This window comes from Lissotriton vulgaris, chromosome 4_1, assembly GCF_964263255.1.
Source record: "Lissotriton vulgaris chromosome 4_1, aLisVul1.2, whole genome shotgun sequence".
In the NCBI taxonomy this organism is placed as follows: domain Eukaryota; kingdom Metazoa; phylum Chordata; class Amphibia; order Caudata; family Salamandridae; genus Lissotriton; species Lissotriton vulgaris.
In genome coordinates, this window is record NC_141691.1 from 312,420,409 (window position 1) to 312,447,895 (window position 27,487).

Here is a 27,487-nt window from a genome sequence, read left to right on the forward strand (position 1 = left end):
GGTGCTATATCTCAGCCCCTGGGGTTCCGCTCTGCCACATTTTCGCATCATCCTGCTTCTGGTGGCGTCCCTCAGCCACTGGGAGCACTCTCCTTTGCTCTCCAGGACTTCAAGAGGGTGCATTCTGCAGGGAGCTGTCTTCTCTGGCTCCCTGCACCAGCCTTTCGCCTGGCTCTCCTCCTGGGCCTCTCTTCTCCCTGCGCAGAGGCCACTGCTTCTGCGCACCGGTCCTGGGATCTTCTTCTGGCTCTGTTAGGGCCCTGGGAGGCAGTCAAGGGATACCTCCTTTCAACTGCCCATTGTCAGGCTCCAGCACCTTTCGCCTCCGCAGACCACACCCCAGAGAGCTTCTCTTCCTGTGCAAGTACTTTTTAAAAGTTGAGTAGGGGGCTGGCAGGAAGTCTCTGTGTGTCCTATCAAACAGCGACACATCACTTCCCTGCCCCTGGTCCCTCCTTCTTGTCTAGCCTCTGGGTTTGTTCAAACATGGAGTTGTCCAGTGTCTCTTGCCACATGGCCTCTGAAACCCAACTTCTTCCTCCCTCACTGCCTTTATCGCGGTTCCGTTTGGTGCCTGGCACCCAGCGACAGTGGTTGATGGATTGGCTTGTAGCTCCACCTATCTCCCTTCCTTGGAGGAAAGATCTTTGCTCAGGGAAGAAAGGGCATTAATCTAACCTGCCAGGGCCAGACCCAGCCAGGGACTCAGACAAATATGATATTTCTGGACAACCCAAAAGCAGTACAAATATGACTTTGGACTCTGCAGATTACTTATTTTCACCTACACTACAATGGACTTTAGTGCGCATCTGGAATGTGTAGGCCTTTTGGAAGTCATTCTAGCCATGAACCCTACATCCCCATAGGGGAATAAGGAAGTGAAAACACAGTAAAACACACTGACTTGCCCTGGCATGTTTCTTTCCACTGTATAAAGCCTATTCCATGTCACCACCCAATTCTGTATAAGTCCTGCCACACCATTCAATTTGTACCTGCTCCTAGACTGCGCACGCTAGGAATCCCCCCTGCGAGCCCCTACACGTGTGTACACACATGTAAACATGTGTCTGCATGTAACCAGCCCGGAGTCCCATACTCCAGCTGCTGCGCAGCGGCCTAGTCAAGCCAAGGGAACACCAGTAAAATATCCATGCAGTCTCCTTCATTATGAGTTTACTGTGGATGAGTCTCAGATTATGAGGCTCCCCCACAGTAAAAGCTCAACAATGATGTGCTCAAAAAGCGAACAATCCGAGCGGCCCCTAGTGTCAGAACCACCTTCTAACAGGCATGTTTTCTATGATTGCATATGTGCCTGTAGTCTACTGGAATGGGTGTGAAGGGTCCTCAGATGCTCATACAGATCTACACCAACATGTATTAGCTACATAACGTAAGTTGTGCACTCAAACAGGGAGAACATTCACCCAAGCTCCCCTATATTTCAATCAATGATTGAGCAAACAGTTTACAATTTCTGAGGCACACGCAGAAAGTAATAACAAAATAGTACAGTGATTCTAAAGACAAAAGATAAATGTGTTGAATAAAGAGCTTTTCCACATCTGATAGACACATAAGAAAAGGTGTGTTGTCACTACAATTACATCTGGCTCGCACCATCTCCCCATAGGGAATAGCTTTGATCTGATGACGAGGGTGCGCACTATTTGCATGCAGTAGTGCATTGCAAGCAGTAGATTTCCAGTACATCTTATTCTGAATCTGTCCATCCTTAATATATAGTTCCACATCCAAAAATACCACACTAGTGGTACTAAAGTGGGTGGTGAATCTAATATTCTTGATGGCTGCATCATGATTTGGACTGGCTCAGAGCAAGTATTGAATGACTTTTTTGAATATTTGAATGATAATGACATGAATATTAGATTTAACACCCACTTTAGTACCACTAGTGTGGTATTTTTGGATGTGGAACTATATGTTAAGGATGCACAGATTCAGAGTAAGATGTACCGGAAATCTACTGCTTTCAATGCACTACTGCATGCAAATAGTGCGCACCCTCGTCATCAGATCAAAGTCATTCCCTATGTAGTGACGACACACATTTTCCTATGTGTCTATCAGATATGGAAAAGCGCTTTATTCAACACATTTTACTTTTGTCTTTAGAATCACTGTACTATTTTGTTATTACTTTTTGCGTGTGCCTCAGAAATTGTAAACTATATGTGCCTGTAGTGTTGTTGATCTATACCTGCATCAAAGGTTAACCTAGAGCTGTTGTCAGATATTTCAGAGTTGATAGGCATATGGTGAGACTTGTCTATGGTCAGCAGGGAGTGAATTTGTGGTATTTATCGTTGCTGGGTGGCTGCATTGCACTGTGGTGATTAGTTGTCAGTTCCCATTTATTTGAAGTGGTTGGCCCTCGTTTTGTCTAAAAACAACCCTCCCCTGATCCTTCAAAATTGCAGTTGAATCAGTATCTCTGAAATACAGCAAACACATTCTTAAAAATTGCAAGCAAGGATTCGAAGCTTGGAGACAACCAAGATGGCTGCTCGGAGTGGGGCTCTCACCTAGCTGCTTGGAGGGCTCGCTCACACCATCATCTACCCTGCTGTCCCATGCTGCCCCCTTGCGTTGTCTGGGCGGGGTTGTAAGCTGATGTGCCCTTTGCAAGACAAGAGCCTACAACAGCCAGGTTACCTGCAGCTAGAAACCTGCCTGGGGCCTGCGGTGGGTGCTGCTATCAAATGCTCTGACTGCCCATATGAGGGCCTGTGGAGTCCATTAGGCCCAGAATGTCTCAGAGATTACCTATTTGGCGCACTCCATCCCCAGAGGGACCGTTCATGGGGTGTAACACTCCGGCAGTGCAGGCTGCAGCAGTTCAGCAGCAGCCGTGGCCCGTGCAGGTAAGAGCAGCGGGCCGGGTAGGAGGGGATTTCGACAGACAATGAGGGAAAATTAATTATTTATTTAATATTCCCTTGTCATTGTCTGTCAAAATGCCCCCAGACAGCCCCACCGCCCCCCCCCCCCCCACTCTTACCTGCATGGGCTGCAGCTTTTGGGCAGACCACTGCCTCCTCCCTCCTACTTTCTTCTGCGGCCCGCTGCCCCCGCAACAATATCTTCATGGAACCAGTGCTGAGGACCTCTTGGATGGCTTCTGTTCCCCTACCTCCACCTCAGGATGTCTACATATGTAATGGGGAGCCCAGAGGTTGCCGGAGCCATCAAATCCCGCCACTCAACATCAGACCTGCTGGGAGAGTGTAGCCTGTCATTGCCACAAGCTCTGCAAGAGCCTCCACTTCTATTGCGATGGCCACCCCTCCCCAGGTGCACTCAACTGGTTGTCCCTTGTGAACCCAACACCATGACGTCTATGCCTGTGCTCCCCCATCCCTGTGAGACCGTCCGGGGAACTGGTTGCTGTCGCCTACTGGCGGCTCTAGGCATGGGCGAGGTCATTGCCATGCAGGATTGGATGCCCTCTCTGTGTTTCTCTCTCACTTCCTGCCCACAGTGACCACTGGGCTTCCTCCTACTTCTCATTTCCTGCTTGAGCTTCTGAAGGTTTTTTGCCATCCATCGGAGTAACAACTGTACCCCTATGGATCTCGCCTGACCTGCATGTCAACCAGGAGGCGGCAAGCTTGTCAGTTCTTGTTTTCTGAGGCTGTCCATCACTCCTAGTAACCAACATATTCCCCCCCCGGACTCTCTTGGTGCCTACACGTTATGTTATGACAATTGCACTAGTAGAGCACACGGTTACCCTGGGGTGTCCTGGTGCTAAGTACTGGTTACCGGGGAAATTGAGTGTATGCTACTGAGAAAAGAGCCATGTCTTCAGGCCCTTCCGAAAGGAGAGGAGATCCGGGGCATTCCTAAGATGAAAAGGAAGCTTGTTCCAAGCTCTAGAGGCACAAAAAATGAACTCCCCAATTGACTTTTTTAAATGTGGAACTTGCACTTGTTTGGCTCAAGTAGACCATAGAATTCTATCAGGGACATACCATTGGAATTTACGCCTAAGGAACTCAGGACCAGTTCCGTTGATGGCCTTAAAAATGGTACATAATGCTTTGAAGCGAGTTCTCTGTTTTACAGGGAGCCAGTGCATTTTCTTAGGTTCTACTTTCTCAGAAACAAATTTCGGCATTCCAGACAGCAATCTGGCTGCTGCGTTTTGGACTAGTTGAAGCCTATTCGTATGTTGTATTTGGACATTAAGATATAGGCCATTGCAGTAATCCAAACGCAACATTATGAGGGCCGTCACCACTGTCTTGAGCTTGCTCTCGGTCAAAAAGATCTTAATTTTTCTTATGATTCTAGGAACCATAAAACAGGCTGAAATCACCATGCTTACTCGATCACCCATGGTAAGTTTATTGTCCGCCAACACCCCAAGGTTTTTGGCTCTCCTTGTGGGTATGGGACTAGAACTAAGGTCCTCTGGCCACCACTCCGGTTTCCACACCCGAGGATTGTTCCCAAACTTTATAATCTCGGTCTTGCTGGAGTTACGTTTTAACTAATTAGAAGACACCCAGCCCGAGATTGCACTCATACAGTCATGGAAACGTTCCCCTGTTTCCTTTTCACCTCCCTCAGTCAACGACAACACTATTTGTGTGTCGATAGCGTAGGAGGTGAGCTGGAAGCCAAAGGACCTAATAACTCCTGCCAGTGGTGCCACGTAAATATTGAAAAGGTTGGGCTGAGTGATGAGCCCTGTGGCACCCCACAAGGGAGTGAAAAAGGTTTGGACGTATTGCCATCCAAATCCACGGTTTGCGACCTATCTGATAGGAAGGATTGTAGGAGTTTCTAAGCTGGACCTTCAACACCGATCTCAGACAACCGGTCCATCAATACTTTATGATGGACCATGTCAAAGGCCACAGACTGGTCCAGTAGAATCAATATGGCATTGCCTCCCCTGTCTAGGGCCTCTCTAATCTCCTCTTTGGATTTCAATAGAGCCAGCGCAGTGCTATGGTATGCTCTGAACCCATATTGCGATGGGTCCAGAGAGTTGTTGAGATGAAGAAATGCACTGACTTGGATGTTCATTGCCTTTTCCAAACTTTTGGCAGGGAAAGGGAGACGTGAGAACGGCCTGTTGTTGATGGGATCTTTGGGGTCCAGAGTCTGCTTCTTCAACAAAAGAAGAACAGAAGCTTTCTTTCAGATTTTGGGAAATATGCCAGATGTAAAAACGGCATTCAGCAGGAGGGTCAATGCCATTCCAACCACTTATGGAAGTTGTTTAATAACTCGGACAGGGCAAGGATCATTAGGGGCTCCTGATGGGATCAAGTTTAGGACATTGATCGTCTCTGATAACTCTAGGGGTGAGAATTGATCAAATATCAAATGCTTTTCCTAATGAACTAATGAAGCCTTTACCTCATAACATTCTCTTTACCCAACACAGTACTATTCAAGTGCATATAAACAAGAAACCTACATGCATACAGTTTTAAAATTACAAACTTGTAGAAAAATACAACTTGCAAAACAATATTTAACCCCTCTCAACAGGGCCTAACAAGGATTAGCACAGTGAAACAGCCAGGCTTTGTCTTTGGTGGCTTACCTCAAAATCCTTGCATACTATGGTAATGTAAGAGATTCCATGCAACAAAATCCCTATCTGTAGGCTTTAATATAGAGTGTTAACAATACACATTTACTTGCCTATCAACTTTAACATATGCTTTTCACAATAAATATATTTGGCCTAGTTTTTTGATCATAACATTTCATAAAAAACAGATCAGGCACATAGCCATGAACATTGGCGTCCTCCCATAACCAATTTTGTCTTGCTGTATCGAGTACAAACATTGCCACAAGCCAAAAAGTGCAATACATGCAGTCCATTTGGTGGATGCACACATATTTTACCCAATTAAATCCTGTACTTAGAGGCATCAACGTGTGGTTAGAGCCTAAGATTTGCTCTCTATAATACTCTGAAAACTCATTTTTGTTGATCAGTCAAGGTTAGGCGAAATGTTGCACTGTCAAGCTAGACCTAAAATCCATGTAGGTTAATTTGTGTCCTATTCCCATCTGTGCTGCTGCCAGAGAAAAACAGCATAAATTATCTAGTTATCTAAGATAATTTAATAACATTACAGTGGCATGTGTGTTCTCTTGAACGTTCAAGCTCAGGCAGCTGGATAAATCAACAAAATGATCACAGGGGCATGGAGAGCAAGCACTGTTTCATGTAAGTATACAACTTCTGCTCAATTGAAACACACATTTCTAAATCCCAAAACGTGGAAGGAGTCACGGCCCCTCTCCCGGAGATTCTCACATAATTGTCTGGTAACAGTTGGGCCCTCAAGCCAGGCCATACAATAGGATGATATTGAGCTGAAAACAGGCAAATGAAAATTCTGAGGCATAGCTAAGGGAGGAGTTCTGTAGTGGTGAAAGCAAATGCAAATGAAGACCTGCACCCACATAGGAGCCAAAGTAGACCTAAATATTCACAAGTCAGAGGCATAAGAGTTTCGCTAATTTCTTTTTGGTTGCAGTCTTTCCACCAGGCCTAAGCCACATTTTCCACTGGCAACTGTGCGGAAACAACTGTGGGTTTCCTTTTTCTTAATTTCCCCGAATGAGGAAGGTTCCTGTATTAAAAAATGAAAGCTTCTAACTGCAACAAAAGTAATTGAAACAAAACAAATGTTAAAGGCTACTAAAGGTCATTATATTTAATGTTAAGGCTATTTGCATTTGATGTGTTTATTGAATGATTGAAAGGGTGATTATTTTGCAACACTTGCCAGTCTCTTTGAGATATTGAGAAGCAAGTTAAACAAATCAAAGAAACTTAACTATGAGTAGCTTAACTTTAGAAGTATTAATATGTTTTATTTTCAGTTCAAAAAGTAAGCACATTACATTAGTCTGATTCTTAAGGTATAGGTGTTTCAAAATGTTTTCAATCTTAATTATTTTTGATAATGAATCATTCCAGATATTAGATACTCTCTACTAAATTACTTCTTAATGATTATGTATTAGGAAATCACCCAGGTTTTAAAATAAAATACATAACATCTAGTGTAATCATCTTTGTTTTTCAGAGGATATGAAGCACCCCATTGCTGCTCACGTTTATGGACAACAATCTAATGGGCAAAAAACAGGTATCGAATTAACATAGTATTTCAGTCCACAACATTGCTTTCACATGTAATGTCATTATAAGATAATATATCTGATATGAAAACATCAAGAAGTTATTATCCTTAAAGGATTTAGGTAGGCTTTGCCCAATTCTATTCTGGCGAAGACTACGGGGTACACAGGGACTGGCGGTATATACAGAGGGCCTAAGGGATGTCATTAATTTGGATCAATTCCACAAAATTAGCTGGTTGCGAGATTTGAGAGGCATGTTTTATAAAATGGGCGTATCACACTTGTGGGATTTCCCATCTACCTTGACATTCCCTTAAAAAGATATCCTTAAGGAAACCTACTCGGAAATGGTCGCACATGAAGAATTTAGGCTCCATGAGCCTACCTCACTTACGGGGCTCTTTCTTCAATTCAAACTATGCCCGAGCCTCGAGCCAAATTGGGATATAATTAAAAAGCCTTTGGATCCAAAACTTTACTTCCAATTTAGAGCTGGATCTTTGCCCTTAAAGACTTTCTCATCCAAACGGTCTTCCCTTGGTGATAACAAATGTCATGTTTGCACTAAACAAGTAGAATATATTTGCATGCCTTTTTTGCCTGCCCTGCTAATGTGAATCTGTGGAAAGTTTGCCCCCCCCCGGCTCTGGAAGAATCTGGGCACATGATCACATAATACAGCTATGCGAATACCACGCTCCGACCCATCACCAAGGTACGCAATTTCTGTGGCTAAGATTTTGAGGTGGAAGTGGCAGATTCTCTCTATATCAACCAAGGCTAGCAACTGCCTACAATGAAAACATCTAACATGTACTCGGGGGTCTATCAGTCCAAGTGGGGCTCTCCTATGTCTAATATGGTGCATCTGACCGATTGCAATGAACATTTTTTCTAACATTGTTTTATATGTCACTCTTGGAAATGATGGCACTGTCTGCTTTTGGCACACATGTTTTAAACTTAGATTTTAACTCATCTCTTAATTCTTGTATTGTTGATTTTTTTTAACTTACACATTTTTATTTGTATGTGCTTTTATGACTTGTACAGTCAAATAAAGCTACTTTGATGATGATGATGGTTATTACAAAGGTAAATTCACAAGGACAAATTCAAACATCTAGATTTGCTCACATGTAAATGTACTCTTAAGTATACATCTACTCTTTTTGCTAGTAACCATATCCAAATGTAGAGTTACAAGTGTAGACTTGCATATCTTGACACTCTGGCTCCAGTGGGTGAAGGCATCTAAGAGTAAATATATTAGTGTACCTACGGATAAATATATATTTGCAAAGTTACTAGTTTTCACAAGTAGGTGGAGATCACCACCACTGTGGTGTACATCTCCCTATGGGGAAATATAGGGAAAATTATTAAAGGTTACTATTATTTGCTTAAAAAACAGTGTTTCATATATTTCCATATAAAATATGGGTGTAACATTTTAAAATCTTTATTAGTAGCAAAGATCTAATGTAAAGAAAATCAGACAGCACAATAACCAATCAAACTAAATTAAATTATTAATTTAAATAGTTATTACATTTAGAAATAATATTTCTTAAAGAATAACTAAAAACAATCCTACCCAGAATTACATTTTTATTTACTATGTATTATATTTTGATAAAAGTTGTGTTGAATCAAAATATTTCTAACACATGTTTACATACTTTATTTTTAATTTACATTTATTATATTTTAAAATTATATATATATCTATATATATATATATATATATATATATATATATATATATATATATATATTCACTCCACAACAACTTCAATTTACTGAAGAAAGCAGGACACCCATAAGCTGTAGTTCAAGAATTTATTCTGCAAGTAAAAAAATATCCACAACGCGTTTCGCCATTATGGCTTGGTCACGCTCATCATACAGTGTGTGCGGCTATTTTTAAATACCCACCACCCTGAATATTGTTAGTGCACGTGTGTAAACTTGGTATGGCGGCAGACATCTTGGAATGTCCATTATAACATAACACATATAGGATACGTTGTATGTTTCTTATCAAATCGTAAAAATACTGCAATAATAAATGCATCACATGTACCGTTATCTAAGGAGGCTCAATACCACCCATAATTGACTTTGTACATGATTTGACTTATATTCCCATGTAAAGGTATCACAACATGCGTAATAATTGCGGGATTAACAATAAAATATTGAATCTCATCCATTAGTTATACAGCCTGTCAGAGATAAATCAAACACTGGCAATCATTGAGTCCGTTTTTCTCATCGAGAGCCTTCTTATGGTAGGTTGATCCCGACCCGCGTTTAACAATGTAGCGCGGTATAGGTGGTGACGTATCCAGCATCAGTTGTTGCTAAGAAACCCTCATTTATTAACCCAAGGGGGCTAGGACTTTAGTGATGAAGGCCCAATAAATCTGTAAGTTATTTATATATCTATTGTCGCAGTGGACCCGCGGAGTTTGCGAGGATTGTCATCGTACCATAAGCGTACCCTTCCGATCACGCGCTGCATGCTAATTGGCTGTCAAATGGTTGTCAACATTTGAAAGCAGGAACTGTTGGAAGCCATTTTGTGCCTTAGTAGAAGCAAGGCTGAGGAAGTCAGTGGAATATGTGTGCAAAACGGAGAAAGGGGACAGGGTAGAAATGATTGTATCCCCTAGACTTGCTTAGGGGGTCCCAGAAGGACCCCCATGGCCCACAATTTTTTATTTTTTTTTAAACCCGGCAGGTGCGTGTAGGGTGTGTGGACTGTGCCGTAAAAGAAATATAATAAAACAGAGGTTTTTTTTTATAATTAGTCCCCGGGGGTTAAATACCGGGGGAAAAATTATAAAATTTTATGTGGGGCCCAGAGGGGCCCCCCAGCCTTGGTGATCGTCAGCCCTGGGGATAAAAAGAAAAAAATGGTGGGGAAAGGGGTTGAAGGTCCTCAAAGCCACGAGGACCACCTCCCCCCGGGACTTTATGTATTGTGGGAGGGGGATTGCATGAACCCCCTCCTGGAGCACTCGAGGGCCCCGTTACCGCTGGGGCTACATAAAAAACATGGTTGGGGGGCTGCAAGGTCTCCAAAGCCCCGGGGATTACTACTGCCCGGGGCTTTATGTATTGTGGGAGGGCCGGCTCCTGCAGTGTCCCGGGGTGTCCATCTCGCCCTCCCATAGCAAGGAAATGTGTTCTCTTTTTCAAAATCTAAATCAGATTGCTTTTCCACATGGGGAGCTGCATGTTAGTATACAGTCATTCTACTCACTTATGCAAACAATGGATCATTCTTATAATTACTCAGCTATATACTTATTGAAACACCACTTCATTTATTCATATAGATAGTAATTCATACTAAGTGTGTTATAAAATCATTATTACAAGTATACAGGTATCCATACAGTCACTCATGGAATCACTGAGTCTTATGTATACTGTTGGACTTTGCCCTCCTGGCAGGTTCACCCCTGAACTTTTGCCTGGTATTATTAAATAATTATAACGATTTCTGGTCTTTGCGCACTTTAGCGCTGTGGCGCACTGTAAAGTGCGTGCGCTCTCTGAGTGCGTGTGTGAGATTGGCCTGCCCTCCCATAGGAATGCATGGGGAATGTGTGTGTACCTGGTAGTTCCTGATGCGTGAAGAGTGCAGATGCGAGTTTGGTATGTGCAGATTCATGTGATTAAATGCTACGCAATGATGTGTGCGGCGTGAATGTGTCTAGTGTGGAAGTTTCACTTCTAGAAGTTGGCATGTTTGTTTAATTTGTGTCTGGCGTGTGATTGGCTGGAGCTGGCTGGTGAGCCTGGTTCCAGGAGTCAGGATGGGTCTGCCCCGGTGGTGAGTGTTGAGATTAAAATGCTGATGTGAGAGAGGGGCTGTACCTGGGACCTGAATAGGGCAGTGCTTTCCCCTCACAATGCTGGCTCCACCCCCTGTGGTGTGTCTGATGTCCCTGACCCATCCTGTGAATAGAGAGGATCTGAGCAAAAACAAAGTGCTCAGGAACCAGTTGTATCTGGTTCGCCCCTTGCCTACACCTTTAGACAAAGGAATTGTGTGTAAAAAAAAGAGGCTGTGACCTCTTGTAAAATGTTCTTGTTTTCCTGACTTGAATCTACCAGGGGTGTGCTGCTTCTGGGGCCCAGGGGAAGGCTTGCCTCCCTGGGCCCTGCCCAGCCCCTGGACTGCTGGAGGACTTCTTTTGGACCCCTCTGCCTGGCCTGAGGATGGCTGGGAGACTTTCTCCTTGCCATGGAGACCTTTTTCTGGGATCCCCTGCTTGTTACTGGGACCCCTTTGCTCTGGGAGTCCTCCCTTGGGGGCTTGAAGGTCTCTGCCCCCCACCCAGTGCCTGGGAAGCGCTTTATTTTAAATTGCCCTGTTGCTGAGGGAGCCTACCCCTTCTTGTTGCAAATTATTATTGGCAGCGCAATGCTGCCCTCTTTCCTGAGGAGATTCCCCTGGTGTGGGGATCCACCGAAATGGCTTCCCGCTTATTTTATTATTTTCCTTTACGGGTGCCACCCTGTTTATTTCATTGTTTCGTAAGGGGGCCACCCCGCTCCTGCCTTTACGTTTGTGCTAGAGGGAGCCTACCCCTCGTGTTACCCCCGAGAAAAGAAATCACCGCCGCAGCCCTGCTCCGTGAAACCGGAAGTCAGGCATCTTTGGCCGGGACGTGGGTGGGACTTGCGATCTGGCAGAAAGTTCCGCCCACCGCCGCCGTCTGGAAACAGAAACAGGCCGAGTGATGGCCGCCCGGGGCTCCCATGAATTAGGGAGAGCCCCGGGGCAGCCAGCAAAGCACAGCACCTGTGTTGCGGGGCTCCCATGTAATGAAGCGTGGTGCACCCCCCCCCCCCGCTCCGGAGAAGGAGCCGGTGAGTAGAGCTGCCTGGGAGGAGGGCGGGGGAAGAGAGAGATCCAAATTTTTTTTTGGATGGAGTCCCTGTGTTCTTAAGCAGCCCCTGCTTGACAGTGGGGCTGCTCAACGATGGGGCATTTGTTTGTTTTAGGAACCGGATGGCTCCAGAGCCCCCCCCCGTTATTTTGAGAGCCAGAGGGCTCACACATGCCGCATGTTCGTTCTGAGCCTGTGGGCTCCAACAGCGATGGCCTGTATTTGTTTAAAAGTCCCGTGATGGGGCTTGGGGGCATTTATTTCTTTAAGGAGTCCGAGGGCTCCTGGGGGCAAGACTTCATTACAGAGCCCCGTGGCTCTGAAGGCCCCAGTCATTTTTAGAGCCCTGTGTGGCTCCAATGCCCCTCAGCTGTTCCAGAGGCTAGAGGGCTCCCAATCCTGTGGTGCAGTTTTCTTTCAGAGGGCCAGTGAGGGCCCATGCCGCAAGTTTGATCCTACAGCTGCCCAGCAAGTGGTGGGCAGCTGCACCGTTTAGGTTTCTTTCTTTTAGGGACAGGTGTTCTTCTGAACTTAGGAGTGAGTCTCACTCCTTCATCCCTACCCTGGCATTCCCCAGCTGCGCAGCACTTAGTGCCAGCTGATGCGTTTAGGCCCTGTTCTGTCCCTGTCCTCAGCTGCCAAGCAAGTAGTGGGCAGCTGCTACGCTTAGGTGTTGGTGCTGTGGCGCAACCTGGACTTTGTTGTGAGTTATGTGCTTCTTAGGGTGCTAGGAAATGTACTGTGTGTTGTATGTTTTGCACACCCTGTGCTCTGGTACCTCTGAATGTGTTTTTATGCATCATGTACAAAGTTGCTTTCCTACACCGCTGAATGTGTTTTATGCATCATGTATTTTACCTACACCGCTGAATGTGTTTTATGCGTCATGTGTCTTCCTTACACCGCTGTATGTGTTTTATGCATCATGTGTTTTACCTATACTGCTGAATGTGTTTTATGCATCATGTGTTTTACCTACACCACTGAATGTGTTTTATGCATTATGTGTCTTACCTATACCCCTAAATGTATTTTTATGCTTAGGTGGGTGGGTTTCCTAGAATAGTTATGCTAGTGAGCTCATGGTTCCCTGTGTAATATTTTTCTACGGTGGTTAGGGTTACGTAGGTGGTACTTACCTTTTACTAGTGGTTACTGGTTGTGTGCTACATTTGCTATTTGGTGCTTAAAACTATCTCAAAGGGCTTGATACTGAGCTCGCCCCCTGACCAGAGTCCCAGGACCAGTGGACTCTATTGTGTCTTCTCTGACAAATTGCTGGGACTTGTCGTATCTCCTTGGGCCGCTGGGGCCTAGCCTGAAGTGTGCCTCGCTCACTCCCCTCTGCAGCTCGTGCCTGGCCGCCCTCGCCTAGAGCCGCACCGCTCCTTGTGAAGCCGTGCTGTGCTCCGCCTGGGCCGCCCGCATCCTGCACCTCGGCAGCTCGTGCCTGGGCCGCCCTCATGCCTCGAGCCGTGCCGCTCTCCTCTGAGCCGTGTCCGCTTTGCTGGGCCGCCCCCACCCTGCCCCCCTCCTCCTCTGAGCCCCGCACCTTGGTCGCCGCAGCCAAACGCTTGTAGCACGCCTGCCGCCTGCTCAGGCCTACTGAGGAGATCACTCGCATTATCCCACGCAACTAGAACGGAAGGTACGGTCCGTATCCGCCGCCAGTTATTATATGTTCTATGTTCTAAAAGTGTTACTTCTACAAAGTGCTAATTCTACCAAAAGCCAGTTCTAAAAGTGCTTATTCCTGACAGTGGTCCATGTGGCCCTTTCCCATGTATATAATCCCCTGTAAATTCTGCCCGTGCCTCTGGCACATTGTAAAGAGTGTGTTTACTATCTAATGTGTTTTGTAATACAAAGGCTATTTTTACATATACCTTGTGTGGAGTTCCTTTTGTGGGGGGCCTGGGATGTTGTTGCTGGTGGGTGCGTGCACAAATCCTTAACTTACATTGCCGCCGGGTAAGCCTTACTGCTCGTGCCACGCTACCAAGGGGGTGAGCAGGGGTTATCTTGGCGTGTAACTTCCTTGCTCTGACTAGAGTGGTGGTTTCTGCCTGACTTGGGCGCAAGCCTCAGCCAACCAGAAACCCATTTCTAACATATACTTATTTATATACAAAAAATGTCACATACACTGCCTTTTATTATTCTAGTTTGTTGGACATGTACCATTGAGAGATATATTTGCTCATCACCACATCCATATACATATTCATTCACCCAACTATTATAATATGTAGTCTTAACGTCATAAACCTACTGAATCAACTATTGACACATCTTTGGGCAGTCACACAGCCCAACCGAACCACACACACATTCACTCTCCCATACAAATAATCAGTTAACTAATCAACAACTAATATAGACTTTCACATGGCTAGTAACCAAATAGTGCAGCAGTTTACACAACAACTGAGAAAGTAATACCGATATTCACACAGTTTAGTCACTATCCAACATATTTAGTGAGACACTATAAATTAGTCAAGTACACAGTCAATCACACTGCTACTAAATCTTCCATCTAGATACTGATACATCCACTCATTCTTCAATGCAGATTGCTATATATATAATACAAATTGACATATGGAACCAAACCACATTCACTGGATGATGTCATCAGTGATGTCATCAGTTAAAGTTAGTACAACTAACTATAACGGAGGAATTTCAATGGTTTTGTATGAGTGAAATGTCCAGCTAACTATAACACTCCTAAAACCTATGTTTTTTTCAGTGAATTTCTAAGGTTTTTTTAAATGCTAATTCCTAACTATAACCTGCTTGAAACCTATGGTTTTTTCAGTGAATAAGAATGAATGGGAACCATTCATGTGATGTTAGAAAGTTTCAGTCGAAGAAGCCTATTAGAAAACTGTCTCAGAGAAATACATTTATTTGTGGATACTGAGCTAGAGGTTGTGTAAATGCTCTCAATATTAGTTTGAAATTTATTTAAGAAGTTTGGGTGTCACATGTTTGGCACTATTAAGTCACTTTTAAGCAATAAAATGTTTTTAACACTATTAGGTATTAGTTATGGGGGTTAAGGGGATACAGACATTTTTTTTAATTACTCTTTTTATCTATACTACTATTATAAAGGAAGAACTTTGAGGGTTTGAGGCGGGTAAACTCAGGAACCACAGCGCCAATCCACACACCCGATACATCTTTGTAATCCTCAGGGTGTGCAGATGGACATAGGCTATATAAATTATAAATAAATACGTAATTTAAAAAATATAAGTTAAAAAAAACTTAGCTTCAAAGTAGCGCCGGCCGCGACGTGCGTGCTGACATCAGGAGCGGCGTACACGAGCGCGAGGAGCAGCAGAGATCAGCGCGGGGAGGAGCAGTGACAGCGGACATGAGCGGGGGACAGGCGGTGAGGATCGGCGGGCAGGCAGTGAGGAGCGGCGGCAGGGAGGAGCGGTGACCGGCGCTAAAATGACAATCGTGAGAGGTGCGTTATGAAGCTAAAATGACAAACGTGAGAGGTGCATTACAAAAGTGACAATCGTCAGCCAGAGGTAGTAGACGGGGCATTACAGGAGGAAAAAGTGACGTGTGCAGGTTACAAAAGCGTACAAAGTAACTGCAATATATGGAGGAAGGCTCCGGGGACCCGCAGACAGCGTCAGGGCCGGCGGGTGCCCTGAAGCATAATTGCTCCCGGACAACGTCGGGACGGGCTGCTAGTTAACAATAAAAAAGGAAAACATAAAATAACAAGGCAATAGAAGACAATACAGCTGGATACGTGTTCGAGGGGAGGAAAGAAGCGCATTACAATTTAATACAAATCATCAGTGCAGAAAAAGAGGGGGAGCAGGGGGGGAAACAGAGGCACAGCACCTTAGGGCGAGACAACACTAGAATTGTCAGGTTAGGGGGAAGGAGTCACATCCCGAATATCAGTGAGGGGAGGTGTGCAAACATCACCCCGGTGCGAGTTCCACTGGCCCCAAATTTTACCCTACTTCCTCGGCCTGCCGCGCGCCACATACACAGTTTTCTCCTAAACATACACCAATCCATATTCTCCTTCCATGCCGAGATAGTGGGCGGTCTCTGGGACCCCCACAATTGTGCTATATCTCTCTTAGTGATCATATTCCCAGGGGTCGCCCACCGAGTCTGCGCCGCATCATAATCAGTCGGTTCCCAAACGTTCATTAAACAACGCCTGGCTTCGGGCAACAGTGGAACATCCGTAACTTCCTCCATCACTGCATCCACTCGATTCCAAAACACTACCACCTCCGGGCACTCCCAAATTATGTGGAGGAAAGTACCAGTTAAGCCGCATCCACGCTTACACAACCCATCCACAGAATAACCCATACAAATCAGGCGAGGGCCAGTCACGTAAATCTGATGCAGGATCTTAAGTTGCACAAGTCGGAGGCGGGTTGGAATCGCGACATCCTTGGGAGAGGATATCGCAGCTTGCCAGTCCTCATCATCCAGCTCTAAACCATCACTGGTCCAAACCTCTCTGAGGTGCACCAGCAGGTCTGCACGATCGTTGATCAATTTCTTATATATCAGAGAGATAGTGCTGTCTGGAACGTATCCGTCTAGCACCCGACATTCGAGTAGGGATGATTCCGGGATGGCGACACCGGCAGGAAAAACCGAACTCAATGCGTGGCCGATCTGTACATAGCGGAAGAATTTAAATTTGAATTTAAAATTATTTTTAAAGCGCACGTTCGCCAGCGGCTTCATGGCGCTACAACAAACAGAAACAGGGTGGGCAAGCCCATACATGATAAATAATTCAGATTATGGGGGGAGTAGTAGGAAGAACTCCTTGTCACTAAGTTCACATTCTACCTTCAACTCTTCAAAGGACTTTATCCTATCTTTGGTCCAGAGATCCCCAACCTTACAAATACCAATCATATCCCACTTCTCAAAGCCTTTCGTCCTCCACAAGCTACCCAGTCTTTCTGACACATAGAGCGGAGTCGGCCGGGTCAATCGGTCCGTCCACGCCATTGCTGCATTCGCACACTGCCACACTTGCACTGCTATCTTGGTGGGTCCCGAGAGTTTCCCTACAACAGATTTGGAGTAAAGCGCCCTATTATAATCTCCACCCGGCAGCTGCCACTTATCCATTTCATACGCAGGGTTTAACGCGGGCCGTACATTGCATGATTAATCGCTCCCAGCTGGGAGGCCCAGTAGTATCGCTTGATGTCCGGAAGTGCGATACCGCCATCATACCAGGGAAGTGTCAGTTTGGCAAGGGCGATACGCTGACGTCCACCCCATTTCAACCGCCATGCAGGCGCCGCAAGTTCAATGCTGTATTACGGTGTGGAATGAAACCAGATTGATCTGGATGAATCAGATCACCGATCACCTTTATGGTATGCACCTGTTACAACGCATTCGTTACTCCGCACTACCATTACAACGCGACTTTTACAACGCATACCATTACACCGCATTGCGCTGGGGGGCGCTATAGGATAGGGAATAAGTATAATTTACTATCCAACACCTTCCCTAGGGTCCACGGGGACTGGAGTTAGAATAGTAAATTATACTTACCACTATCTAGCACCCCAAAGCGCTATGCGTTGTAATGGTATGCGTTGTAATGGTCGCGTTGTAATGGTAGGTAGTTGTAACGGTATGCGTTGTAACATGGTACATCCGGATGTGCAGCGATCACGCGGTTCCCCTCCTTGTGAATCACCACAATGGTCGCAAGTCGCTGATCATGAGGAAGGGAACCGATGTCTTGCGATTCCAAAAACATATCACGAAGATACAGCGCCATTTTGTCAGGACGGAGCTTATAGAGCTCAACGGGGAGACCATTAGTGCCCATAGCTTTTCCGAGCGGACAGAACGAATAGCAATTGCCACCTCATCGTCAGAAAATGCTGCGTCCATCAGATCCCTATCTGGGTCCGATAGGCGAGGCAATGCAATGTCCCTTAACAGCAGATGTGAGTCTTCCTCTGGTCTGTCGGAGACTGGGGAATATACATTTCGAAAATGTTCAGCAAAACACTCCACAATCTCCACCGGGTCAGTCAGACGCACTCCATCAGCTCTCTCAATCACAGGAACAACACAACTCGCCCTCTCCTTTCTGTCCAACCAAGCAATCAGCTTCCCAGCCTTGTCTCCCACATCATACTGCCGTCCCTGCTGCTCTCTACTCATAGCTCTAGCAGTGTCCATTAATCAAGTTGTTTGAGACTGAGGACATGCACTTTATCATGAGTGATACCCAACTCCAAATCCCCTTCCTGCTCAGCTATTTCGGTCTCCAGGTGGATCACCCCCTCATTTTTGCTTTTCTTGGCGCCAGTAATTAACTATAGCGCCTGACCACGGATAACCATCTTGAAAGCCTCCCACAGCTAAACAGAAGAGGACACAGACCCCACATTTTCAGTAAAATAGTGATCCAAAGACTTGACCAACTCTGCCCGGGTTTTGGGGTTACGGAGATGCCAAGGATTGATCGGAGCCACTCGACCCTCAGAACCCATCTTCATGTCCATCAAAAGCCACAGTGGGGAGTGATCTGAAATACCCCTGGCCAGGTGTCTGACTTCCCTAACCGAAGAGGCCTGTGCTGCTGGCATTAGGAAATAGTCAAGCCTAAAGAGACTACCGTGAGCACCAGAGTGAAAGGTATATGGCGCTTGTCCAGGATGCAGCAGTCTCCAACATTCTACCAGTCCCAGCGTCTACAAAAAACCACTCAACCAAGACTGTGATCTTGTGAGGTCCCTGGGGGGGGGCTGCGGTCCTCCCTACCGGAAACAACAGAATTGACATCTCCACCCATCACCAGCATGCCCTCAGGGAGCCCCAACACTACTCTCCCTAAATCAGCAAAGGTAGAAGTCTGCAGATCAGGTGGAACATACACAGAAAGCAATGAGATAGTCTTCCCCTCCCACCTACCAGTGAGCGCAGCATAGCGTCCCCTATCGTCAAGAATTATGTCATCCAACTCCAAGGGGAGGGAACTCCTAACTAGGATACCCACCCCTCTAGATCCAGTAGTAAAATCCAGAGTGTGCAATTAGACGATATCCTCGCAGATTCATAGCATGGCATGTATTTTCGATCAGATGTGTCTCTTGCAATAAAACTTCGTCAGGGGACAGGCGTCTCAATAGCTGCAACACTACTCCTCGTTTTATCCTATCCCCCAACCCGTTAACATTCCAACACAATAACTTCAACCCTCCAACTCGGAAGTAAGTGCAGAATCCACCCCACAGCGAAAACAACACCCAGATCAAGATGCAAAATAATGCTTTGCCTTGAAACAAAATGAAACACACCCAACCCCCCCCTACCCCCAACAAATCCCCGGAACACACCCCTCCACGCTGCACCCCTGCGTTAGACTCGAAAGCCACCCCAACTTGCAGTGTGCCTGTTGCCCTAACATTAAACTAGTCTACAAGAAGAAACCCAAAGGAGGGAGAGTCCCACCCCCCTCGCCACCTTTGGGTATAACACCATAAGTATCGCAAATACAAAAGTCATCAAACCACAGCTGCCAGTTATGTACACTGTCCAGAAACCAGTAACCACTTCTCATTCTTGTTCCAACGGGCCACCTTCAGCACCTCCAGAATGTTCCGAGCGATCACGCTGTGTAGACAAAGTATCAAGCCAGTCACTCACTCTCTCAGGGCGGTCAAAGAAAAACGTCTGATCATTGTATTCAACACGTAGCCGAGTTGGAAAAAGCATTGCGCATTTCATACCCATGTCTCTCAGTCGCCGCTTCACCCCCTGGAACCCCATCCTTTGTTTCTGAACGAACTGGGTGAAATCAGGGTAGAAGCTCACGATTGTGTTTTCAAACTTCGTGGGGCCACCCACCCTTGATGCCTGCAGGATAGCGTCTCTATCTCTGAAATTGAAAATTCTGGCGATTATAGGCTGTGGAGGGGCACCCGGCTTCGGCTTCCCACCTGGCACTCTGTGTGCGCATTCCACCGCGAAAAGGTTGCTCAGGCCTTTGGGAGCGGGATGTTTTAAGATGAGGTCTTCCACAAGGAGATCTGCGGTTAACTCTTCTGATTTTTCAGGGACCCCAATGATACGCACGTTATTGTGTCTTGCCCGACTTTAAAAATCCTCCAGCCGGCGAGCAAAGAGATCATTGGAGGATCGTAGGTTGCGAACCTCCATCTGTAAATCGGACACATCGGTCGTAAGGCTGGAGATCTTCAAATCTAGGGACTTGACCTTTTCGTTAGTCTTTGATAAGTCTACCCTGATCAAGTTGACATCGATTGCCACAGTGTCAAGCTTTAGAGCCAGAGCCTCATATTGTTGGCCAATGGAGGTCTTCATACTAGCAATGGCGCCCATGACATCGCGCAGGGTCAAATCATCCACTGCGGCTGAGCCGTCACCCGCATCTTCCAGAGAGCTACTCGCACCACCGGGGGACCCTTTAGGTTGGGTATAGTGATCCATAATGTTCGATTGAATAGTACCCCCTCGTGAGTGGTTTTGGACTTCCGTTTATCGCTGTCGGGTTTGCCCGCCATATTAGATGTTGCGCCCCGGAGGGGCCTTTGAGACCTGGTGAAAATGACTCCTCACGATTCACCTGCAGGGATATCCAAGTGTAAGTCTCAGCAGGAGATCACACGACCAGGAACACTCGGCAGCTAGCACACGGTGAAGTTGCGGGGTCCGGCTCCCGGACTGCCAGAGTGGTGTGGAGATAGGAAGAGGCAGAAGAACCAAAAACGAAATCAAAAGGTAACTCCAAGGTCTTGAGCAGGACCCTGCAGGCCGTTGTTGTTCAACTACCACCCGGGCACCACAGTGACTCGAGCCCCGGGCAGTTCCATGGAGCAGGCCACAAAAGTTCAAAGTATCTTAGTTTCGGTTCCTGGGGTCCAAATCAATTTTTGAAAGCAGCTATTATATCAGCTGGGTTGCGTTTTCAATAACCCGTCGTCGCAGTCAGGATAAAATTCAGGATAGATGCGGGAGATGGCGAGGGTCTCGGGAACCCTGTGCTCACGCGACCATCTTGGTTGTGCGCGAAGCTCCTCCCCGGGATACACACTGCTATTGAGTTTTTCAGACAAAGAAGTAAATATTATTCAAAGTTGAAGTGTTCAGTGGTTAAAACAAGAATGTGAAAAAAAACATGAACCGTTTCGAGATAAAGATGCATGACAAGTTGGAAGGCATCGCAATACACATTGAAAGTCAATATAGAATGCACTTTAGCTAGCTGTGAACAATGAAACAATGTATTTCACAACATAGCTGTCTATGCTTGTCCACTAATGCATTTAAGCAGTCATTGGACATAGGGAATTGATTTTATCTGTATTTTACATGTATTTAAATCAAATTATTATCTTTGGAACAATAATGAACAAAAACTATCAATGAATGCCAAGTATTTTTTCTATGTCTATTTAAGCACAGTCACTTTAAAAAGAGGTGTGTCTCACAACATTGTTGTCATGTGATCAAGGCAGGGATCTGCCGAAACGCGTTGTGATGAATGGTCGCACATATGAAATAAACTAAAAAGAAGCACCAAATTGGAAGTCCGTGGTGAAGTTGTGGAGGAGGCGAGCTTTTGAAGCATATATATATATATATATATATATATATATATATATATATATATATATATATATATATAGTTATTCACACACACACCTGCATATCTATTTAACGTCAAATAAATTTGATTAATTTAACATTTACTATGGGGTGGTATTTTAGTGCCTGCATCCAATTATTTTCTTTGGTAGTGTGTAGTAAATGTAAATGTACATGCATTTATATAGCGCAAATCACCCACCGAGGTAGGTATCTAAGCGCTTGCTTAGGGAACCCGTCCTGGTATTCCCCTCTGAGATAACCCCGGCAGGGTATCCACAAGGTGAAAGCCAGGCATCCCACCGCAAGGGGCCGTAGTGGAGATTAAGCAAGCTATTGCCCAGAGTCGCAGAGTGTGAACCTGTGAGTCGAGTAGGCACCGGAGCGAGAATTATCGAGTCCGTGGAATTTTTGAGCCCAAGACCCGCCGAGGCGGGGAATTGAACCCTGGTCCAGGGCCGATCTCAGCTCCCGGGTCTGCCGCCTCTAACCCCTGAGCCACACTTCTCCACTAGTAGTACCTGTGATTGGCCAAATGTGGTTCTCGACTCACACAAAGGCTTTGCTGGAGTACCTTTACTAATATGTTTTCATCTTTGGATTGTAGAAACTTAAGATGTGTAGTTTGTGAATAGTAATCCTCTTACTATTTTGCAGGTGTGTGTTTGTAGCAACCTATCCATCCATAAAACTCTCACTGCTTTTCCCTGAACCCTTCCATTTTTGTGGATATTACTAATTTTCCCACCACTCCTTCAGGTCCGTCCTTCATGTCATAACAAATAGTAAACCTTACATGTGTGCAGGTCTCACCATAAAATGATAAGAGAGCTGGGCATGCAGATTTCCACGTGTAAGTCTATGAATTGCATTTCATAGTAAGTAGTAGTAATACTGTAGTACTACTTTACATATTACAAAGTGGAATGTATGATTGAGGCCCACGGCTTGTTATGTAAAAAGTCCTAAAGCTGTATCAGACACAGAGATTCTCACTTAGAGGACTGATTTTAAAGTGGTTTCAGTAAACCACTAAGTAGGAAGCGTTGCTCATGGAACCCACTCTTAGAGCTTTACTCCTACTGCAGCTCTTGATCTCAGTCTTTTAGAAGAATGTTCTGAACATTGCTGCTTTTCTGTATGGATATTTATTTACTAGCGCACCTTTTTCATGTATAAATGTATTTTGTCTGTGTATTATGGGAAAATATTGAAATAATATTAACATACAATGCATTCCTGCACTACACACTTTTTAAATCAATAAGTATGTACTCAAACCTGTTCCTGACTACAAAATTCTGAAGTAAAGGTTTCAGCTAAAGGGCACCACCCGCATTAACTGGTAGCCATTTCATGCTACACCTGTAGAAATAGTACACTAATGATTAGAAGCACCGCTAGTGCTCTCCTAGAACTGTAGTGTCAGACTCACCAGTATGCAGGTAGCGCAAAGGTCTTTGGTATGATACCTAAGGCCCCTTCATTTGATTTACAAGTAAGTCCATCTAATATGATTTTGAATAATGTTGCCTGAGATGTGGCTAAGCTGATGTACTTTTTTTTGTTGAAGTGAGCTCTCACCATCGTGTATGACACTTAGCCTTTCTAACAGGTAATAACATGAACTTCAGCTGAGGAAGGTGATTCCACAGTTTCAGAATTTAGGGGAATGAGTTATATCCTACTGCTTACATACCCTTATAAAGTTTTGCCAGATCTTCAGATGGAGTAGTCAACACCAGAAAGACCATCACTTCGCCTCTCGTCACCAGCTGCCTTGTCTACGGCAACGCTCTCTAACCTTGCATCTCCACCCAGCTCCTCAAAGGACTCCAGACCATATAGAACGCTGCCGACAAACTCATCCTGAACTTCCCCAAATGGACTCATATCACCCACGACATCAGAAAGCTCCACTGGCTCGCCATCCTGAAGAGATGCCAGTTTAAGATCCTTGTGCATGCCTACAAAGCTCTGCATGATTAAGGGCTAGCCTACATCAACTAATGGCTGAACTTGCACCTAACCCCAAGACACCTGCGCTCCTCCTCACTAGCCTGTGTGCACAACCCCCACCTCCATTGCAGCTGCAGTGGGGGCCTCTCCTTCTCCTATATCGCCGCCATGACCTGGAACTACCTGCTACTCCATCTTCAAACAGCATACTCCTGGCTCTTTGATAGAGAGGAGGAGCCCACAGCGCCCAAATGCTCCTAGGGCTGAGAGCGCTGCCCTATAAAAATGCTAATTGATTGACTGATATCTTTTTTACCGAAGCTGAACCAAAGCTTAGATTACTATAAAGATTGGCAGAATCAGCTTTGTCTTATCAAGCATGGCTTTTCTGCTGCCCTCTTTATCACTCAAAGTCAATCCCACAGCAATGCAGCAGTGATTTTTTTTTTTATTTTCAGTTTAAGAAAGTTTTATTGAGCATAAGAAAAAATTATACATCATATTATCACAACATAAGATAACGCAAAGTCAATAGGATATAATCATGAAAGACATTTTTGAGATATAGAGAAAGAGAAACGGTAAAGTAAAATCATGTAATGGAAGAAAACCGTATAGAGAGGAAAGAAGAAAAAAGAAGGAAAGAGAAAAAGAGGAAGAGAGAAAGAGAAAGGAAGGAAGGGGGGTTAAGGGGGGGGAGAAGAGGATAAGAAGGTGGAGAAAGGTAGCCAGGTAAGATCAGACTTAATTTTTAAGGTGACAGATGAAGAAGAAGCAATAGCAATTCTATGCTCATCACACACAAAATTCCACCATGTCTGCACAGACAGTTTAGAGTTATCCTTCCAGCAAGACAGGATTACTTTGTATGCAGCTGCAATGAATAGGTCAAACAATTTTGCATTATAAGAATGTAAGTCCAAAACATCAGATATAGAACCTAGAAAAATATGCAATGATGAAAATGGTTCAGAAAAATGAAAAATACGCATACAGTATTTCCAAACTGATTCCCAAAAGGTGATAACTGTGTTTAAGTGTGCCTGGGTGAGATGAACAGGACCAACAAAGGGGAGAGGAGGAAGGGGAGAATTTGGTAATGCTTATAGGGGTAAACAAAGCTCTATGGTAAATGAAAAAAAGTGATTGAGTAATACGGGCCGAAACCGAAGTCTTAAACAGTTTGGACCATAATCGATCCCAAGTATCAATAGATAACGATAAAGAGAAATCAGTTTCCCAAGCAACTTCCATAACAGTTTTAGGTCTAGGACCAACATTCTCTAATAACAATTTATAAATCAAAGCAGCTTTGGGTATTTGCTGAGTGAACAACGGGTATAGAGGGGTGGAAGGAGTAAGGGAGGGAAGGATGTCAAACGTAGGGAGGGTAGATAGGTGAGACACAATGGCATTAGTAATAATATCAAATTCATTACGGTGTTGTACAGATAAATCAAACTTAGTTAGCATTTCATCAAATGAAATAATGGATGAATCTGAAAAGAATTGATAGACAAACATAATATCCTTTTCTTTCCAATACTTGAAGTAGAAAGATTTACCCTTGTATTTAAGATATTTGTTGTACCAAATACTGGAGGAAAGAAAAATCTGTAAGGGCGATAAGTCTTTTGAAAAAATATTGTGTAGCAGTGTATGGGAATATTTCAGCACAGGGTAATGCGTCAAAAATAAGGAGTTGGACATAAAAAGGGATTGTTGAAAAGTGAAATCCTTTAACAAAGATCTCTCAACTGCAATCCATCTGGGTAATGGGGTATCAGTAAAATCAAACGCCAATGAAAAGGCTTGTTTTAGTAAAAAGGCCGAATGGTATGATTGGAAGTCAGGGAAGCGAACCCCCCCTTCAGATTTAGGGCGTAGAAGTTTTGGTAAGGAAATTCGGGGTCGCTTATTGTTCCATAGAAATTTAGAGCAGATGGAGTTTAGTCTATTGAAGTACAATTTAGGAATTTTTACAGGAAGCATGGAAACAGTATATAGTATGTGTGGAGAGATCATCATTTTGATGGTGTCTAAGCGACCCCACCATGAAAGGAAAAGAGGAGACCATGTCTGAAGGAGTGAGTGAAGTTTTTGAGTAAGGGAGGTAAAGGTCAGTTTGAGTGTGTCACGCAGGGTGGAGGAAAACCAGATGCCCAGATATTTGATCTTGGAGGGACACCATGCAAAATCGGTGGAATCAAACATATATTGATAACAGGATGAGTTAAGGGGAAGTACTTCCGTTTTGGAGAGATTAAGTTTATAGCCAGAGACAGATGAATAAAGGTGGACCTCTTCTAAGAATGGGGGAAGGGATGAGACAGGGTTGGCCATGTAGACCAGAACATCATCGGCATATGCCGAGATTTTTGTCTCAATCGAGGACTGTTTGAATCCCTGGATGAGGGGGTTGGAGCGGATTTTAATAAGGAAGGGCTCAAGGCAAAGAATAAAGAGTAACGGGGAGAGAGGACAGCCTTGTCTTGTCCCTCTAGATAAGGGGAAAAACTTAGAGAATTGATTATTGACAAAAACACTGGCACGGGGAGCAGAGTAAAGGAGTCTAACCAAGGAAATGAAGTGGGGGCCAAAACCAAACCATTGTAATGCCTTAAACATGAATTTCCAATTAATTCGATCAAACGCTTTCTCTGCGTCTAGTGAAAGGGCATCTAGAGGGGCCTTGAAATGGTTGCTGTGGGAAATAATATTGGTAAAAACACGGGCATTGTCTGCAGCAAGTCTTCCTTTCACGAAGCCAACTTGATCGGTCGTGATTAACAGAGGTATAAGGGATTCTAGACGGGCAGCTAAGATTTTGGCAAAAATTTTACAGTCGTAATTAATAAGGGATATGGGGCGGTAATTTTTGCAAAGGGAATGGTCCTTGTCCGGTTTGGGAATGATGATTATAAGGGCATCCAAAAATGAACCCGACGCTTTGGCATTTGCAATAAAGGAATTAAAAAGTTGTAAAAGGTGAGGAACAAAAATGGAATGCAAGTTGGCATAAAATTCGATAGGGAGACCATCTGGACCAGGGGCTTTCGCTTTCTTCAGGGAGGTAATAGCCTTGAGTATTTCCTGAGGGGTAATGTCAGCTTCCAATTGCTGAAATTCAGTAGGAAGTGATGGAGGAGGGGGAAGGCCTTCAAAGAAACGAGAGAGATCCTCATCTCCAGGCCGTGTATCATCTGTATATAAGAGTTTATAATAATTATGGAAAACCTGTGCAATATCCTCATCAGAGGAAACCTTCGTATTAGTGTCTTCATTAAGAATAGAGCCAATTGATTTGCGTTCAGATTTGATTTTAAGGTAATTTGCCAACATTTTCCCCGCTTTATTTTGACCCCCATGAAATTTGGATTTGATCTTTAAAAGGGTGTTGCAAGCTTCAACTGTGGCAATTTGATTAAGTTCAGATTTGGCTTTAATAAGGAGACGGAGAGTGTCAGGGTTCTTGGAAGAGAAGTAAGAATGTTCTAGGGTCTTAATGTTGGCGAGTTGGGCAGTGTATTTGGCCCTGTTGAGTTTCTTCTTCCTAGATACATAAGAAATTGTAAACCCTCGCAGTGCAGCTTTAAAAGCATCCCAATTGTTTGAAACTGATGTGTCTTGGGGTAAATTGAGGGAGAAGTACTCAGAAATGAAACTCTTAACTTTAGACATGAAATCCGAATCAGAGAGAAGGAAAGTGTTAAATTTCCTTTTTTTTTTGTTAAATCTTTTTATTCACAGAATTTTTTAAAATTATTTCCACCCTCTGGAGCACAGAGGGGACATGGAGC

General features: G+C 44.6%; 1 protein-coding gene across 1 annotated transcript in view; it reads left to right on the plus strand.

Moving 5' to 3' along the window:
* Positions 1 to 27,487, plus strand: part of CD40LG (CD40 ligand) — a 166,501-nt gene that overhangs the window by 81,396 nt on the left and 57,618 nt on the right. The window contains exon 4 of the mRNA XM_086918636.1: positions 7,101 to 7,163. Coding sequence (XP_086774762.1) covers positions 7,101 to 7,163 — 63 coding nt within the window. The remainder of the gene's footprint in view (positions 1 to 7,100; positions 7,164 to 27,487) is intronic.